The 19,968-nt window shown below is 44.6% G+C and overlaps 1 protein-coding gene across 1 annotated transcript in view; it reads right to left on the bottom strand.

Moving 5' to 3' along the window:
- LOC310650689 (voltage-dependent N-type calcium channel subunit alpha-1B-like) overlaps positions 1-19,962 on the bottom strand; it is a gene marked incomplete at both ends in the record, with an annotated part of 27,404 nt that extends 7,442 nt beyond the window's left edge. The window contains 13 exons of the mRNA XM_083380273.1: positions 4,125-4,208; positions 4,804-4,914; positions 5,021-5,185; positions 5,800-6,001; positions 6,164-6,301; positions 7,459-7,619; positions 8,704-8,800; positions 14,436-14,542; positions 15,149-15,208; positions 16,210-16,339; positions 16,625-16,754; positions 17,132-17,349; positions 19,715-19,962. Of these exons, the coding sequence (XP_083236399.1) occupies positions 4,125-4,208; positions 4,804-4,914; positions 5,021-5,185; positions 5,800-6,001; positions 6,164-6,301; positions 7,459-7,619; positions 8,704-8,800; positions 14,436-14,542; positions 15,149-15,208; positions 16,210-16,339; positions 16,625-16,754; positions 17,132-17,349; positions 19,715-19,962 (1,851 nt within the window). The remainder of the gene's footprint in view (positions 1-4,124; positions 4,209-4,803; positions 4,915-5,020; positions 5,186-5,799; positions 6,002-6,163; positions 6,302-7,458; positions 7,620-8,703; positions 8,801-14,435; positions 14,543-15,148; positions 15,209-16,209; positions 16,340-16,624; positions 16,755-17,131; positions 17,350-19,714) is intronic.
- Positions 19,963-19,968: the final 6 nt, after the last annotated feature.

Here is a 19,968-nt window from a genome sequence, read left to right on the forward strand (position 1 = left end):
CTTTGAGCCGGTCAGGATCAAACTCCTGGCAGTGGGCAGAATAAGCTTGCAATACTGCATTCTAACCACTGCGTCACCCAAAAAACTGAAACACCTATAAACTCATAGATGTCGCTCGTTTAATGTGCATTTTTTTTAAAAAAAAAACAAAACATCCCTGATACAAAGGTTTTTCCACCCATTCAAATCTTAACTCCTCCTGGCTGTCTGATCGAAAGGTTAAGCTTATAACCTTAATGGTTGAAGAGGGAACATGTCAGCTCTTCTTTGACAATGCAAGAGCTGTGTTTGTGAGGTGGGAAGAAAAACTGACACGATTGCGTTTGCCTGCAGAAGTTAAAACAACAACAACAACAACAGAGAGCAAGAAAGAGAAGAATTTGTAGCATTGGCCAAAGAAACCGCACAGCTACAGAATTAAAGGAAAAAATAAATTCATCGATGTGTTTTCCTTATTCTTTTCTCTATTGGTCCTGTTAGTGGGTAAACATCTCATAACTATAGATGGTAAAGATCTAGAACCAGGTGGAGAAAGGGGTGGGCAAATATGGAGGAAGGCCCTACTTCTGGATTTCAGGGTGAGGAGGAAAATGCCCCATCTTCCAGACGTTTCCTTCACGTAGCTCCAACAGGAGAAGAGCAGGCAGCGCTGAGGGGGCGGAGTTAAGCATGTCATTAGCCTTGAGTCGCTGCATTCTCAAAAACACTTCAACTCCTCCTGAAGTCTGTTGACCCTTACCTAATGCCAATTTAGCATTGACCAGATACTTGTGGATAGGCTTGAATGAATCTTCTATTCGGCAACCTAACGGATGGTCCTAATTCTTTGGGCCTGACAGCTCCTTTCGATATTGCAGAGACCCCCATGAAGGCAGTCAAAATGTCTGACCCCAGGGTAAAGGTATTAAAGCCCAACAGTTATGGGTTAGCAGCTGAGATGGGGGGGGAATGAATTAATCTTATCTTCAAATCATCCAGACTTCAATTGTTCTAAGATGCTTTAGAATTTCTTTTTGTGGCACTTTATACCGTACTTTGCCATCTGGAAGAGTACTAGTCTTTCTTTTTTCCCCTTCGGTGGTCCATCCATGCCCCCTAGCAGCCTCCTTGGCTGGATCAGTTCTTTATGCTTTGTAGGAAACCAGAGAATTGCAACCCTTGGGAGACGTGATTTTAGAGGTGGGGAAATCCCTTAAATATACGCGTTGGTCATATTTAAGGGAAGCAGAAGTTCTCTGCTTCTCTACCCCCATGAGGACTCCCCAGAAAACAATCATCCCCCTCCATATATATATCCTGGAACTAAGGAGAAACTTCCTGATCCTGAGGACAATTAACCAGTGGAACAACCTGCCTCCAGAGGTGGTGAATGCTCCAACACTGGAGGTTTTTAAGAAGAGACTGGACAGCCATTTGCCTGAAATGGTATAGGGTTTCCTGCCTGAGCAGGGGGTTGGACTAGATGACCTCCAAGGTCCCTTCCAACTACTTCTTCTTCTTCTTCTCCTCCTCCTCCTCCTCCTCCTCCTCCTCCTCCTCTTCTTCTTCTTCTTCTTCTTCTTCTTCTTATTATTATTATTATTATTATTATTATTATTATTATTATTATTATTATTGTAATAATCAGCCCTAATTCTGATGTAGGTGGTTCCATCACAGGCCAATAATGTTTCGCCACAGGTGAGCCCAAACTGAATTCTGCTGCTGCTACTGCTGCAATCGTATTAAAATAAAATGGAATAATTGCCTACTCTGGATGTCTATCCTCGGTCACCCAGGTCATGGCTGTCCCAAAGGTGCTTTTTTCAAAAGGCAGCTGGACCTTCTCGTTTTCCGCTGAAGACGTTTCGCTTCTCATCCAAGAAGCTTCTTCAGTTCAGAGCCTCAGGAAACACCTTTGGGACTGCTCTGGATGACGGTTCTGTTTGGAGAAAGCCCCACTGAATTATGTAGACCTCTCCTGACTCGTGTTGTGATTCCTTCCATGGATAGAGACCGCACAGCTCAGTCCAGAAAGCAAAAAAAAAAGTAGAGATTCTGGTTGGGAGAGCAGACTAGGATTCATCATCAAATCTACCCCATGACTGAATCAAGTCATGACCTCGTTGAGGAATTCACACAGCCCAGTAACCTTCCTGATAGGCGGTAGCTCAGATTGTCATGCAACTCCATCTGCTTTGCTTGCATTGCAGGTCAGCAACTGCACAAACGCAGAACATGAGTTAATTCCATAACCTTGGTAAGCATCTCGCAGGAATACAGCCAAGACCAGGCTGTCATTACAGGGCGGGAAGAGAGAAGAAGCAGTTATAAACAACGTCTGTGTCAAAGGCCGCTCACAGGGTCAGGAGGAAAGCTCAATTAGATTTAAATTAATTCAAACCGCATCCAAAGCATTTCCCGTGATTAATGTAGCGGTTCAGCGGCATTGGACCCGTTCTCTCATGTCAAACGTTGTCATCTGTGGAAGGGGTGGCAAGAATTATGGCTTTCAAGAGCCATGGGTCCCACTCTGGGGAAAGAATTTGCAAAGAGAGGTGACCACTACAGCAGAACGATCTATGGCCAATGGATACCGGTATAAACAAATTGAGTAATTGCTTACATCATTAATTCTTTGGCAATGTACATAGTGTCCCTTCGAACAACCCCTTTCAGTTGCAAAAAAAAAGAGAGAAGACTTAGAATCCTTTGCAACCAATACCTTAAGTCAGGGATGTCAAACTCAATTTCATTGAGGGCCGCATCAGCATTGCGGTTGCCCTCAAGGAGCCGGGTGGGTATGGCCAGGGTGGGCGTGGCCTACTGGGTGGGCGTGGCTAGAGTGTGTATGGCCTACTGGGTGGGCGTGGCCAGCTCTACATCGTTGGTATCAAGGGTGCCTATGGGGGCCTGGGCAGGAGTGGGACAGATCTGAGGGTCTCTGGCAGAAGGAGGGTCTCTGGGCCAGGGCCAAGGCTGTGGGGGCCGTTCCCTCCCTGTTTCCAGGATGGCTTCGTGGGCTGCATGAAACCACTTTGCGGGCCGGATCCAGCCCCCGGGCCTTGTGTTTGACATGTCTGCCTTAAGTTCCTCAAAGACATTCAGCCTTGAGCTTTGAAGACAAGAATCTTAGGTCATCATTCAGGTTTGTCCGAGTATTGTCTCTCAGAGGTGGGTCTTGATATAGGCTGGGAAGCAGTTTCTCAGAGGTCTCAAAAGTGGCTCTAGAAAAGCTGGAGGTAAGTCACGGAAGTGAGCGCAAGCTGGGGAACGTGGTCTCCTTAACTTTCGCCCAGCAAGGAGAAAGGATGGAAGTCCCAACATGGAATCAGTTTGGAAAAAGGAACCGGGAAGTTCAAACCGAGTCATGAAACACCCATCTCCCTGTTCCTGGGAAAATGGGACTTCTGAAATTTTAGGTGCTGTGAAACCATGTCTGGTCAACAGTCAGTGTTCATGCTGTCCTCCAGATGTCATGTAGCAACATCTGGAGGACGTGCCTTACGTAAGAGATGCTAACCATAATTAATAGTGTCAGACATGACAGACCCAAAATCAGGCACTCTGCAAAACCCCTTTGAGGTCATAAAACCTGGCACAAGAGCGGAGAATTAGAAGGCCCCGTAATATTTATTCTATTCTGAAGCAGTTCAAGATGTATCTTCTTTTTTTTTTAATCCCATTTATATCCCGCCCTTCTCCGAAGACTCAGGGCAGCTTACAATTTAAAGCACAAACCAATGTGCTTAGCAATAGCCTTCATTCTATGTATATGCCTGCTTTATTAGGGCTTTCGCGCCCCCCCAGCGGCATTATTACAAAGTCAGCTTATTGCCCCCAACAATCTGGGTCCTCATTTTACCTACCTCGGAAGGATGGAAGGCTGAGTCAACCTTGAGCCTGGTGGGACTCGAACCTGCACTAATTGCAGGCAGCTGGTGTTACTTAAGGAGGCATTAAGCCCACTGCTCCACCAAGGCTCTTACTTACTTACCCATCTCAATAGCAGCCTTAGTACCCCAAAATTTGCAGTTTCCCGAGAGGTCTATCCAAAAGATTTTCTAGATTCTCCGCCCCCCCCCCCAGTTCAAAAAAAAAAGTATGGTTTGCTAAAGAAAAACAAGTCTCCAGTTGGTACTCACCGCAATCTCTGTGACTAAAATATCAGTAATACTTCCCAAGACTGTGACAAAATCAAAAATGTTCCAGGCATCACGAAAATAATTCTGTAAGAGAAAAGGGAGGACCCTTCAGATCCCTTTCAAAGCTCTTGACCAAAAGGAAACAGCAATGGAATGACAGAGGATTCAGAAATAGACCCGCTTGGAAAGACGGTGGGATGCCAAGTCTCTCCAACATCCAAGAAGGAATAGAATAGAATAGAATAGAATAGAATAGAATAGAATAGAATAGAATAGAATAGAATAGAATAGAATAGAATAGAATAGAATAGAAGAGTAGAGTAGAGTAGAATACAGAATAGAATAGAATAGAATAGAATAGAATAGAATAGAATAGAATAGAATAGAATAGAATAGAATAGAATAGAATAGAATGGAAAATGGAGAATGTAAGAGTAGAATACAGAATAGGATAGGATAGGATAGGATAGGATAGGATAGGATAGGATAGGATAGGATAGGATAGGATAGGATAGGATAGGATAGGATAGGATAGGATAGAACAGGACAGGAAAGGACAGGACGGACAGAACAGAATAGAATACTTTATTTGGAAATGAATATGAGAACTTCAGGTAAATTTGGAAAGTGAGAACTTGACTTTGGATGGGAAAGGGCAGTGATGAAATAAAGTTCGTACCAATGGACCAAAGGCGATGATCTTCAAGACACATTCCAGTGAAAACATGGAGGTGAAGACAATATTGAGGCATTTCAGCATATCTTCATAGGGTTCAGGGGCACCATAGAACTAAATTAAAGTTGGGGGGGGGAGAAAAGTCAAGTTGCAGCAACCAGACAAACAGGTCAAGATTACCCAAGTGGGAGACCTCACAATCACCCCAGAGGTTGCTAACCTTCATCATAAGCACAATGGTGTTCAACGCAATCAGGACCATGATAAAGTACTCGAAAGGAAGAGACACCACAAATTTCCACATTCTGTACTGGAACGATTGTTTGTTTTGGGGCATATAGCGGGTCAAAGGTTTGGCACTGATGGCAAAGTCTATGCAGGCTCTCTGCAAGGGAAGAAAACAACAACAACAACAACCAGCAAGATCAAAAGAGAAAGTCACAGGAACAGAATATTTCTCCTGCTTCCTCCAAAATGGTCTACTTCTTTCAAACCATCAGCTGTTTGGACTTGCAATCACAACAAATAGTTAGGTATCATGATCTTATTGGCCTTTAGATGTTTAGATTGGCCTTTAGACAAGAAACAATGGATGGAAACCAACCAAGGAGAGAAGCAACCTAGAACTAAGGAGAAATTTCCTGACAGTGAGGACAATTAACCAGTGGAACAACTTGCTTCCAGAAGTTGCGGGTGCTCCATCACTGGAGGTCTTTAAGAAGAGACTGGATAGCCACTTGTCTCAAATGGCATAGGGTCCCCTGCTTGATCAGGGGGTTAGACTGGAAGACCTCCAAGGCTCCTTCCAACTCTTGTCTTTCTGTTATGTTAGCACATCTGTTCAGTTGGACCAATAGCACGGTGAGGCAAAAATCCTTGAAACTGGGCATGATTTGCCCCCAAAATGGTCTGAAACCTTTTACTCCACAATGTTCAACTCAACCACAAAATCCTAGAGCAATGTAAACCATGCACCACCTCTCCAATCAGAGCAAGTACCTCATTTTTCTCCAGGCTGCATTCAGACATCACTTTGTCGCCCTGTTCTTGGAAGGTGATGATGATCAAAGCTACAAAGATATTCACAAAGAAAAACGGGAAGACGACAAAATAGACGACGTAAAAGATAGACATCTCCATCCGGTAGCCAGGACTTGGGCCTTGGTTTTCATACGTTGCATCAACAGAGTGCTTCAAAACACTGCGAAAGAAAGAAAGAAAGAAAGAAAGAAAGAAAGAAAGAAAGAAAGAAAGAAAGAAAGAAAGAAAGAAAGAAAGAAGATTAAGGTAAGGATTCAAATTCACAAAAATACAGGGCTGCAATTAGGAATAAAGAAAAGAGCAACCAAGGACGCAAACTTACGTTGGCCATCCTTCTCCAGTGGAGACGGTGAACAAGGTCAACAGAGCCCAGAGGACATTGTCATAATGGAAATCGTATTTCTTCCACTGTCTGGGCTGAGCTTCCACTTCATCCTTCTCGTAAGCCAGATACTGACCTCTGGAAGAGTCAAAGCATGGTGTCCAAACAAGCCACAGATCCAAGTCCATCAAAAGTGAGGCTTGCTTTTCTCAACGGCGTTTTCACAAGCAATGCCCTGGTCAAAATTACTGGCGCAGCTCACACAGCCGTGGAGACCTACAACACCTCTTCAATCTGAATTATTTTGAATTGATCTGCATTATTTTTGAATTGATCTGAATTATTTTGAATTGAAAATGTCCCTTCTTCAGGCCAAGGGCTCCGCTTTACACCCCAAACAAACTTGTCTGAAACATTTGAGTGCCAAACACCTCATTTCACATTTAAAGCAGCTGCACCGGACTTAAGCGATACATCCCAGATGCTCAAAATCAGCCCCCTTTTAGCTATTTTCCACTTAAAATCAGACACTTTATAGGGATACATTTAAGCACTCAAAAATGACCCTTCTGTTCTTCATCAGAATAAGGGAAGTCTCTAAAATAGGAGCATATTAAACCTATCCAAAAATTCCTGTATCATTTCGTTTGATGTGAATAGCACCCACTTCATCTATTTTTTTTTTCCTACCACTTTTGCGTTATTTACCTGAAGAAAATTGGAATTGGGGATGTCCAGTTTAATAAAATAAATAAAAAAAGGACTGGGGGATGACATGATAGCAGTCTTCCAATATCTAAGGGGTTGCCATAAAGAAGAGGGGTGGGGGTGGGGTTTCAATCTATTTCCAAAGGACCTGAAGGCAGGACAAGAAGCAAAGGATGGAAACCAGTCAAGGAGAGAAGCAACCTAGAATTAAGGAGCAATTTCCTGACAGTGAGAACAATTAATCCAGTGGAACAGCTTGCCACCAGAAGCTGTGGGTGCTCCACTACTGGAAGTTTTAAAGAAGAGATTGGACAACCATTTGTCTGGAATGGTCATAGGTTTCCTGCCTGAGCCGGGGGTCAGACTAGAAGACCTCCAAAGTCCCTTCCAACTCTGTTACTCTGTTATGAAAAGTCCTGGAGCAGTCAACGTTCGCAAGTCTGTTTTGCATTCTTGCCTGGGTCAATTTTATTCCTTTTTTAAAAAATAAAAATAAAAAAAATGAATACATCCTCTGGCTACATGGAGACCTGGAAGCCTTTGCATCCACTCCAGCCCTGCCCTAACCTGCCATTAGATTCTGGCACCTGCAGTCTTTCTCCAAGTCCTTCGATTCGTCGGTGCAGTAGAAGAAGCGGCCTTTGAAGAGCTGCACCGCGATGACAGCGAAGATGAACATGAAGAGCATGTAGACGATCAGGATGTTGAGAACGTTCTTCAGAGAGTTCACCACGCAGTCGAAGACCGCCTGAGCGAAAGGGAGGGAAAGGCCGTTTCAGAATCTAAAAAGCAGATTTCCAACTTACCATTCCTCTACGGGGGTCATGCTTCATTTGGACTTGAAGATGGATGGGATAGGATAGGATAGGATAGGATAGGATAGGATAGGATAGGATAGGATAGGATAGGATAGAATAGGATAGGATAGGGATAGAAAATAGAATAGGGACAGGGACAGGGATAGAATGGAATGGAATGAATGGAAGAGGAGAGGAGAGGAGAGGAGAGGAGAGGAGAGGAGAGGAGAGGAGAGGAGAGGGGAGGAGAGGAGAGGAGAGAGGAGAGGAGAGGCGAGGAGAAGAGAAGAGAAGAGAAGAGAAGAGAAGAGAAGAGAAGAGAAGAGAAGAGAAGAGAAGAGAAGAGAAGAGAAGAGAAGAGAGAGAAGAGTTTAAAAGTTTAAAGTTTATTATATTTGTATACCGCCCTTCTCCCGAAGGACTCAGGGCAGTGAACAGGGCATATATAAAAATACAAATTACAAAAATTAAAAGAGAATTAAAAGAGAAGAGAAGAGAAGAGAAGAGAAGAGAGAATAGAATAGAATAGAATAGAATAGAATAGAATAGAATAGAATAGAATAGAATAGAATAGAATAGAATAGAATGGAATGGAATGGAATGGAATGGAATGGAATGGAATGGAATGGAATGGAATGGAATGGAATGGAATGGAATGGAACGGAACGGAATGGAATTCTCTATTGGCCAAGTGTGGTTAGGCACACAAGAAATTTGTCTCTGCTGCATACAAACAGCAAAGTGATACGTCATAGATCATAAGCCATAAGATACAACAATTAATAAATCATGATATACCAACAGGAGAAGCTAGTAGGAAAGATGACCATAGCAATACAGCCCTACTCCATGGGTAAATATCCTGGGGCAAAAAAACAGTTTTGTGGGACTTAGGTATTTAGCAGAGTGATGGCCCGGGAAGGGGAAAAAAAACAACAACACCTGTCTTTGTGTCCAGTTGTTTTGTCACGCAATGCCCCATAATGGTAGTCTCTCTTAAGTCAATAGTACCGTTGCACAGCTGTTGGGTCTTACCTTCAATTTGGGGAGACGTTTGATGGTTTTCAGCGGCCGAAGGACCCGTAGCACTCGCAGGGACTTAATGGTGTTAATATCCTTCCCTTTGTTCCCTCTGCAAAAAAAAGATCATGACAGCAAGGAGAGGATTTCGCCCTGGCCCAAGTGCTCCTTGCTAGGAAAATACACACACACACACACACACACACATACACACACACACACACCCTCCAGGAGATAATCTCCCCCCAATCTGCTGTATTATCCCTTTCCCAAAATGTACCCCCAAGTGCCATATGTTCTCTACACTTGTGGATAATATGGCACAGAACAAAAAAAAAAACAGAGCTCGGAAAACACCGTCGACAATTCCACGTTCGATTCCCGGTTAACGAGCTTCTTTGTTTTCATGCTAGCGCCGCTCTGCACCGCTTGCCCCCAGTGGCAAAGAAGCAGAAGGCCCTGGAATGGTTGGCAAACATTCCATCAAATGACATAAAACTGCGCTCAATTTTATCTCATTCGGGCGATGGACTCAAGCTTGGGACCTCAAGAGTGAGTGGCTGGCTGGCTTTTGAGATTGTCGCTGTTCTTACCCATCGACTTAAATGAAGTCCTCGTTTGGCGGGCCCGCACGGGTCTCCCTTGGAAAGGGATGCCCAAAGGGCACAAAATCTGGCAAAACTGCCTACCCCAGGTGGCCACAACAAGGCGGGACTTGAGAGCAGAGGTCCAGGGCTAACTAAAACCCTAAAGGTCGGCTTGCTGCAATGTGAAGCTAACGGAGAACGTGGACTTCGAATCGGTCTTCCTGTAACGGAAGGCCGTAGAGGTCAAATTAGGAAATAAGCATAACGCCGCTCCCATCGGAGCTTTTCGCGGTAGGCGACGAAGTAGGTTGAAGGAATCAAATGTCGCCAGTTTGATCCCCACCTTGACTCAAAGCCTGGGATTTGTCGAGCAAGGGGAACCCAGGCAGTCCTCGCCTTACGGCCACAATTGCGCCCCAAAATGTCCACTGCTAAGCGAGACAGTGGTTAGGTTTCGCCCTGTTTTACAGCCTTCCTTGCCCCCGGTGTTAAGCAAATCAGTGGTTAAGTTAGCAACACGGTTGCTAAGCGATTCTGCTTGTCAGTAGGTCACAAAAAGGGGGATCACTGGAATCGTCACAAATGTGAGTCGGTTGCCGAGGGTCTGAATTTTGATCGCGTTACTGTGGGGAACAGTGCAAATAGGTGTGAAAAAGGCTCACTTGTTTGAGGGCTGTTGTAGCAATAGCAGTAGCACTTACTTATATACTGCTTCATACTGTTTTACAGCCCTCGCTTAAGTGGCTTACAAAGTCAGCCTTTTGTCCCTAACAATCTGGGTCCTCATTTTAACGACCTCAGAAGGATGGAAGGCTGTGTTAACCTTGATCTGGTCAGGATCGAACTCCGGGCTGTGGGCAGAATTTGCCTGCAATACTGCGCTCTAACCACTGCGCCACCGGGGCTCCTAATGCAACATCTGATCAGTTACAGCAATAGCAATAGCATTTGGACTTATATACCGCTTCTTAGTGGCAAGCGGTTTACAGAGTCAGCCTATTGCCCCCCTAATGATCTGGGTCCTCATTTTAGTGACCTTGGAAGGAGGGAAGGCTGAGTCAATCTTGAGCCGGTGAGGATCGAACTGCTGGCAGGGAGCAGAGTTAACTTGCAATGCTGCATTCTAACCACTACACACCATGGCTCCTAATAGCAATAGCTTCACAGTGCTTCACACCCTTCTCTAAGTAGTCTACAGCATCTTGCCCCCAAACAATCTGGATCCTCATTTTACCAACCTCAGAAGGATGGAAGGCTGGGTCAACCTTGAGCCGGTCAGGATCGAACTCCTGGCAGTGGGCAGAGTTTGCCTGCAATCCTGCATTCTAACCACTGTATCACCACGGCTCTAGTGTTTGTAACTTCATACAGTCACTAAATTAATCGTTGAGTCGAGGGCTATTGGGAAGCTCCTCCTTGGCCAAGGCAAAGAAGGAGCAGGACCACCACCACCACCCTGCCCCCAGTTGGACAAACTCAGCTCCAATCTCATCTCGCCGAGGTTCCCCGATGGCCACTTAAGGTTGCATTCCACGCAAACCATGCTCAGCCATGGAATCAACCCTATGGCGTACGTGCCTGTCATGAGACAGAGTGCATAGATGCTGGGCCAGTCATGCAGAAGAATCGGTTTTAAGAAACGGATGCGATGTTTAGATGAGGAACACTTGGGAGATGGAGTAAGATGGTTGGGTGTGGGGGGGGGTTGGTTTTTTTGTTTTTTCATGTTCTGACCCAAAGTGAAACACATTCTCTGCTTCAGAAAGTGACTTGCGGGTCCTTATTTATCCAGTAAATTAAAATAATGTCAATCTCTACATTGGAATCGGGAGGCAGGAATTTTTTTTCTTTCCCAACTACCTTAGAGAAGGATGCTTGGAAAACCTTTTTCTTTTGGCTCCAGACAATGAGGAAGAATCCACATATACATGAATGGTAGATAGATAGACAGACAGACGTGCCTATATTCATACCCCTGGCTATAGTTCAGTGGCGGGATTCAAATCGCTCAACAACTGGTTCTCTGCATGGATGCAGGCCTGGGCCTCTGAGGCCTAGAACGGACTTCCAGAAGTGGCATCCCCGTACTTCCAGAGGGCTGTTCTAGGCCTGGGAGGCCTCCTCCAGACCTCCGAGGCCTAGAATGGACTTCCGGAAGTGGCATCCCTGTACTTTCAGAGGGCCGTTCTAGGCCTGAGAGGCCTCCTCCAGGCCTCCGAGGCCTAGAATGGACTTACGGAAGTGGCATCCTTGCACTTCCGGCGGGCTGTTCGAGGCCTGGGAAGCCTCCTCCAGGCCTCCCAGGCCTAGAACAGACTTCTGGAAGCAGTGTGCATTCAGCCGGTTCTCCGAAGTGAACAAAATTTAACTACCGGTTCTGCCGAATTGGTGCGAACTGGTTGTATCCCATCACTGCTATAGGCACATGCAAACATCTGGGCACAAAACAAGATTCCCCTTCCATTCTGAAATTTCAGGCCGACTCCCAGTCCTAGGAAGGAATGGTTAAATCATCCTCTGGACTTCCCTGATTTTCTTTAAAGTTCTCTTCTTGCAAGATCTAAAATAGCTGAAGACCTCTTTAGGCAGAAACCTGATTGTCCGATGCTCTCTGGCATAATTCTGCGGTACTTCTGTCTTGTAATGAGAAGGCAATCTTCTTAAAGGAACATCCCAAAGGTGCTTTTCCGAAAGGCAACTGGATTTTTCTCCCTCTTTTTTTAAAATGTTTCGCTTTTCATCCAAGGAAGCTTCTTCAGTTCAGTTGAGAGCTGAAGAAGCTTCTTGGGTGAGAAGTGAAACACTTCCAAGGGAAGATACCAAGAAAGTCCAGTTGCCTTTTGGAAAAGGATCTCTAGGACAGTCATGGTGTCTATGGAGATTGTCAGTCAACCCGGTCATTTTTTTTTCTTTTCTTTCAAGAGGCAACTGGATTCACCTTCCTTTTCCTTGAAGATGTTTCGCTTTCTCACCCAAGATGCTTCTTCTGTTCTGAAGAACTGAACTGAAGAAGCTTCTTGGATGAGAAGGGAGAGGTCTTCAAGGAAAACCAAAGAAAGTCCAGTTGCCTCTTGGGGAAAAAAATGCAGCTGTGAGAGAATCTCCATAGACTTTCTTAAAGAATCTGCTTCTTGATCATACCCAGTAACTATGAATTATGCTGAACAGAAAAATTAGGCTGGATCTGCCTCAGATCTTCTTGTTTCTGCCTTGAGAAGATTCAAGGGTTGTTGAAGTAGAACTTTCAAAGAAAGCATCCGAGGTTGCCCCACTGGTAAGTCATGGTGGGACCAAGGCAAGAAGAAAAGCCAGGGAATCATGGACACCCCCCACCACCCCCACCACCAGAACACCTGCAGACTGGTGACTGTGGATTGCCCCTTCCTAAGACAGAAATAATTTGGAGGAAATGAGTTTTTTGAGCATTTCAACAGACTATGAATAACAATAGGGGTGACAGCAGTCAATGGAATGATTGTAACATGAATGGAGAAGAAGGTTTTGGCCAGGGCAGGCAATAACAAGGCCGCAAGGGAGAGCAATAATGTATTACCCCATGAAACTCCTACAGAGATGATCCCAGTGAAAGAAAGACCAAAAAACAAAAAACAAAAAACCAGAGTCAGCCACAAGGAAGAAAATAATTTGAACAACAAACCCAGAACACACACAATGGTTGTGTTTTCAGGAAAGACACCCCCTCTAACCTTGTCCTTTTAATGTGGGGGCATTTGAGAGTTTGGGGTCCAGGCCTATCCACCCTCCCAGCTAACCAGTAAGAAAAAAACACACATGTGTTCATTATCACCATGATGATACATTTTCCCCCCCTCCCTATTTTTACATCCTGACCACTCTCAGTCTAACCTCACGAGTGTTGAATGTGGAGTTGGGAGATTAAAGAGTAGATTCAAAGTCAAGAGATTCCTCCACCCCATTGGATCAAACATCTGAAATAATTCCCAATTTCCCAAACAAGTTGGGTCTCTCCAGTGTTTTCCCTCCCTTGGGGCAGAAAAGATGAAGAAGAAACTACTCTGAATGTTCTGAAGTAGACTACATTTCTACTCAAAACAGTAAGTTTTATTATAGCCCAGATTAGCAAAGATCAACTCCAAAGCAAACATTATTTCTGTTCACCCAAGACAATTGTGATAGTCAATGACAAACCTTGTCTTATATCTGTAAAACATCCCAAAGTTGGTTAGTTTTACCTTGACTTGTTTTTTTTCCCTGGACAAAGCCAGCCCAACCCTACGTAAATTTGTGATTCAACAAACGGTTTTCTTCAAACCAAGAACTGCATTTATTCAGCAAATGCAGAAAACCAGAGAGATGAAGAAAAAAAAAAGGTACAGGAAAGGGAAGTTGTTGCAGAATTCTGTGGGAACTGGATTCTGATGGGCAGGAAAACTAATTCCAATGTAGCTCAGATGACGATGCCGAATAGAATAAAAACATCTGATGGAGAAGGATAGTTCCCCAAAAGGACATTTAAATATTATAAATAGTTATGTCAGAATTATTCAGTGGTTTGCAATTGCAAGAAGCTCCAGGAGGCATAAAAAAAAGGGGAGCCGGAGGCACCAACATTAATGAATGTCATGGATGGGACCTCTGCAAGTTTGACCGAGCTATATTCAATCCTGAATCCCTCTTGAGTTTGTGCTAAAAGAAGGACATGTTTCCCCTGTCCAATTCTAGGGGTGTGTTTGTGTGCTCATCTCTGTTTCTTGGCCAGCATAGTCCAGAAGCAATTTCATGGCCGTGCGGCTGGCAGGTCTATACAGAATGCTGTTATCTTCCCACTGAAGTGGTACCTATTAATCTACTCGCATTTGCATGATTTAAAACTGCTAGCTGGGGCGAGGACAGGAGCTCACCCACTCTCACCGCGCTCGGGTCTCAAACCCCTGCTGTCAGCTCTCTAGCTGACAAGCTCAGCATCTTTAACATGCCCCCTCAAAAGGATGTTAATGGTAGATTATCTGCATAACTTCCATTGAATGAATCACTTCCAGGTCACAGGACCCAAACAGGAACTTCTAGGTTATGAGAATAGCGGCAGTCAATTTTATTTTTTTTTATTATTTTTTTCAACACAGCATCGCTCTGCTTTCCACTTCGGGAAATCAGAGCTCAGGAAGAAAAGCTACTTACGAAAAGGCAAATGCCACAAGAGCTCCACTGACCACAATGAAGTCGAGGATGTTCCAAAGATCCCGGAAATATGAACCGCGATGCAGCAAAAGTCCCAAGTCAATCATCTTTGGAAGAAGAAGAAGAAGAAGAAAGATATCAGAAATGCAGGGAGGAGAAAAAAGGGAGAAAGGTGCATCTTGCTATTGATTTTAATAGTTTGATGGACTATTACGTGTATTGAGGAGTGTAGCACTGATGATGTTCCCTAGTTGGGTCATGAAACGTCTGCAAGAAAACCACCAAGCTCAGAGAGCACCAAGGACCCCACAGTCCTCCTCCTCCCTGCAAAACCCCAACCCCTTCTAGCACTGATGACGTTACTTAGTTGGGTCATGAAATGTCTGCAAGAAAACCAGCAAGCTCAGAGAGCACCAAGGACCTGACAGTCCTTCTCCTCCTCCCCCCAGTACTGATGATGTTATCTAGTTAGGTAATGAAACATCTGCAAGAAAACCAACAAGCTTACAGAGCACCGAAGACCCCTCAGTTCAACCCTGACCTACAAATATTCCCCCTTATTGGTTTATGTGTATTCTTGCACGTCCTCAAATTTTTATGTGGACTCCACAGGATGCAGCTATTATAAGTATGCAAAGAGGTGATTCAGTGTCATCGGAGTGTATCATTCCTCTGTAGACATGCTCCTAAGAGATCTGGAGAAAGATACTTACCTTTATCACCATCTCAAAAGTAAAGACACCTGTAAATATATAATCCAGGTACTTGAGAGCCTGTAAACAGAAGAAGCAGTTCAAAAGTGAAAGGGAGTTAAATCCAAAGAAAATTACATTATATGTAAAGAATCACATAGGTTTCTTCTACTGGGATGTTTCATCATCTGTATTGCTCTAAGATCTGTGGCATGCTTCAGTCTTACAGGCTGGTCTTTGAAGCATTGGTAGCCGTGGTGGCACAGTGGTTAGAAGGCAGTATTGCAGGCTAATTCTGCCAACTGAATTAGTTCGATCCTGACCGGCTCAAGGTTGAACTCAGCCTTCTACCTTTCTGAGATTGGTAAACTGAGGACCCAGACTGTTGGGGGGCAATAGGCTGACTCTGTAAACTGCTTAGAGAAGGTTGCAAATCACTATGAAGTGGTATATAAGTCTAAGAGCTATTGCTATTGGTACCCACTCGTGCTTGCTTGGAGATTCTCGACAGAAGCCGTTTTTGGAAAACAAGCAACGGGCCATTCTTTGTAAGCCACCTAGCCAGATCTCAGGAGGCATTCCTATCTTCTAGGAAATGGTGATATGCATTGAAGAAGAATTGCATCCCTTTCAGATCCCTATTTGGTGGCCTGGTTGTCTTGGCAACAGGAATCAGTTCCATCTCCATCTCACACTCAAGTAGCAGAAAACTGCAGGTAGTGTGCCTGAAAACTGGGACCAAGGAAACATGCAGAAAAAAGCAAAGTGGAGAGCTGTGGTGGCGCAGTGGTGAGAATGCAGTATTGCAGGCAAACTCTGCCCACTGCCAGCAGTTTGATCCTGACCGGCTCAAGGTTGACTCAGCCTTCCCTCCTTCCGAGGTCGGTAAAAGGAGGACCCAGATTGTGGGGGGTCAATATGCTGACTCTGTAAACCGCTTAGAGAGAGCTGTAAAGCACTGTGAGGTGGGATATAAGTCTAAGTGCTATTGCTATCACTATCTTCAGCTCAACCCAATACAGGGACATTCCTCTAGAGTTGAACATCTTCCCACAAGTCCACCCTGAACTCTCATTTCTCACCTCATTTCTGGGTGACTCCGCTTGAACAGGGTCTTCGGCGGCCAGGGCGATGCTGCTGAGTGCGATCACAAAGAGGATGACCATCTCAAAGTAACGCATGTTGACAATGTAGTGACACAGGCGCCGGAGACTGCAGAAGCCAAACAGAGGAGCGGGAGAGGAAAGGTCAAGGAAGATGTGGTCGTATCGCATAGGGCTGCATCAAAGGGACCATATTGTCTCTCGGAAAGTTGATACAACATTGGACGTCCAAAGGAAAACATGAAAGGCTGGGATCAACATCTGCCACACTAGGGTAGCTGCCAGGCTCTGGCAGAGCATCCCGTGGGATGAGAAAGCTTTTGTTAACATGGCACAACAACTAATCAAGATCTTAGCAAATCAACGCAATCTCCACTCAACAAAGATGACTTACGGGTTGGTTGGGCTTAAGATGAACATGGAGCTGTAGGGAAGGATTGGTCTTGGTCTGCTGTTGGCCACGTCATCCTCAGCATCTATGTCCTTCTTCTCTTCCATTTTGGCCTCAAATTCAACGTTGTTCACTGCAGGGTTGACCAGGATATTACTACATCTCAAAATGAGAATATCTGAAGAGAGTCGGGGCACGCTATTTTCTCGCTGGGCCCAAGAAGAAAATGGCCAGTTCTATTTGGGGAATAAAACCCAACTGAATGGGGCAGTTTCTTCAGTCTATTTGTCCTTGAAGAAACCAGGCCATCCTACCAACGGCCAGCTAGTTACTTCCACACTTTATCTCAGTGAGAACTAGAGGGGGTCTTCTCTTTCTCAAACTACCTTCTTTTATCCGAAGCCTGCCTCGCTTGCAGCTCTTCCTCCTCTTCTTCGGGGTTCTTCCCACTGACCGTTATACTAGAGGCGACCCACCCAAAAAACAGCTTCTGATGTTAGAAACACTCACTTGGTATGACAGACGCTTCCCCGGGAGGAGCGGTGACAGTGACAGGAATGTTCACAGGGGCAGATTTGTCCAAAGAGGGTTGACCCATGCGAGTGACGTTCTTCTGATTGTCGGCATCCTCTGGCTGCTCTGTGACCCTCTGCAAACAGGTGCTGGGCAAGGTGTGTAGAGGGGCCACAGTCACGCTTATGCCCACCTCTGTGTCACATTGGCTTTCCCTGAAGTGAAAGAATACACATGAGAATGATCTCATTTCTCCCCTCTAAGTCTTCCTACAGCTTCTTTAGCCTAGCAGAACGTAGACTGAGGCCTCCTGGGTGCTCTCTGAGCTTGGTTGTTTCCTTGCAGATGTTTCATAACCCAACTAGGGAACCTCCTCAGGGCTAGGGATGATGTTACCCAGCACTGATGATCTACAGAGATTCCGAGTCATCCATAGTTCTCCCAAAGATGCTTTTCCACGAGACAAACAGACTTCCTTGTTTTCCTTGGAAGACATTTCGCTTCTCGTCCCAAGAACCTTCTTCAACTCTTGACTGGAGGGTGGGGGAAAGGGAAGGATTTATACTCCTTGCAGACAGCTGGTCATTTGCATTCTTTTAGGGGGTCATTGAGGCCACCTGGACCCTGAGGACACAAACAAACCTCCAAGTGGCCTCAACAACCCTCTAAAAATGCAAATAACTAGCTGTCTGCAAGGAGTATAAATCCTTCCATTCCCCACCATCCAATCAGAGCTGAAGAAACTTCTGGGATGAGAAGCGAAATGTCTTCAAATGTCCTTGGTGGAGCAGTGGGCTAATGCCTCCTTAAGTAACACCAGCTGCCTGCAATTAGTGCAGGTTCGCATCCCACCAGGCTCAGGGTTGACTCAGCCTTCCATCCTTCCGAGGTAGGTAAAATGAGGACCCAGATTGTTGGGGGCAATTAAGCTGACTTTGTAATAATGCCGCTTGGGGTGTGTGTGAAAGCCCTAATAAGCAGGCATATACATAGAATGAAGGCTACTGCTAAGCTTGTAAGCTGCCCTGAGTCTTCGGAGAAGGGCGGGATATAAATGGAATTAAAATTAAAATTAAAATTAAAAAATTAAAAAACAAGAAAGTCTGGTTGCCTCGTGAATTAGTACTCATGATGTTACCTAGTTGGGTCATGAAATATCTGCAAGAAAACAACCAAGGTCTGAGAGCAGCAAGGACCCCTCATTTCAACCCCGAGCTGCTAATATTTTTCTTTATTGGTAGAACATAAAATGAAATCCACTGGAGGTTTTCCCCCCAGTAATCAGCAGTAGATTGTAAGGGACTCGGATTTCCCCTCCTTATTAGACTTCCAAAGATGGTTGACCATCATCTTCTAGCAGGATCATTGGGTGGTAAGTCAAAAGTTCTAATTCCTCAGGAACATAATAGATGGCATTAACCAAAAATGACACCTTACGGTGATTTTGCAGTAGATTTGTATGTTTAAACACTGCTTATCACAGCAGGTGAGCCTTCAGGAAGAAAATAGATTCCACCTCCCTAATCACAAGTCTGTGTTTGACGCTTCACGTCTCCCCCTACACATACACACCGCCCATTGCTGCTCTGCGTTCAACTCTGCCCATCCAGCCATTTTTCTGCAGTTCACTGTGCTTAATGGATGTTGGGGTTCCAAACGGAAATTAAGCTGTCATTTTGAAAAGACGGGATGGCAGGTATGGTAGATAGGTAGATTAAAAGGAGACACCTATGTGTGAGTTGAGTAGCCATATAAATTTGTTTAATAAGTAATAAAATAAATAATACACACACACACACACACAGAGAGAGAGAGAGAGAGAGAGAGAGAAACAGAGACAAAAAGAGAAAGAGATAAAAAGAGAAAGCAAAAGAGAAAGAGAAAGCAAGAGAGAGAAATAGGAAAAAAGAAAGCAAAAGAGAAAGCAAAAGAAAGAGAAAGCAAAAGAGAAATAGAAATAGAAAAAGAAAAAGAAGGAAATAAAGAGAAAGAAAGAAAAAGAGAGAGAAAGAGAGGGAGAAAGAGAATACAAGAGAGAGAGAGAAAGAAAGCAAGAGAGAAAGAGAGAGAAAGAAAGAAAAAGAAAAAGAAAGAAATAGAAATAGAAATAGAAATAGAAAGAAATAAAGAGAAAGAGAAAGAGAAAGAGAAAGAAAGAAAGAGAAATAGAAAGAAAGAGAAAGGGATGTCCAGAAGATAACAAATTTCACAAACTAGGAGCGCAGATCAAAACTGGCTTTACAGCAATCCCTGACGGCTTGAAAATTATTCATCAGCATAAATTTTGCCCAAAATGCAAGCCAGGGATCCCAAATGCCAGCCCGCGGAGTAGGCCAGGATTTTCGGCAACAGACCCAGAATTCTCTTTTTTCTCCGGAACTAGTTTTTTTAAAAATAAATAAATAAATAAATAAATAAATAAATAAATAAATAAATAAATAAATAAATAAATGAAGAACCTTTACAAGGAGTTTTACAAGTTCTCGATGCTGGTCCAGATAAATCCAAGCTTCCTCCACCACCCCACCACCCCGCATCCCCTCTCCCCCTCCTCTGTGCATCCTGATCTAGCCAACTCACCTTGGTTGAGCATTCTTTAGATCTTTTCTTCCCAGCTCTCCTTCTTTCTCTCCGTTCTCCTTGTCCACTGACTCATAAGTGGAGAGGGCCTTGTGCCGTATCTTCTGCCGCCGGTGGGGCTCTTCGCCCCCCTCCCCTTTCGAGCCAGGCTCTCCTTCTCGGTTGCCCGGCCTGGACCCTCCGCGGTGGCGGGAACGTCGTTCGGTCTTGGTCCCGTTGGCGGTCCCGTTGCCTTCTTTGACCTGTCGCTCAAT

Source organism: Vipera ursinii (assembly GCF_947247035.1).
Source record: "Vipera ursinii genome assembly, contig: scaffold_328, whole genome shotgun sequence".
In the NCBI taxonomy this organism is placed as follows: Eukaryota; Metazoa; Chordata; class Lepidosauria; order Squamata; family Viperidae; genus Vipera; species Vipera ursinii.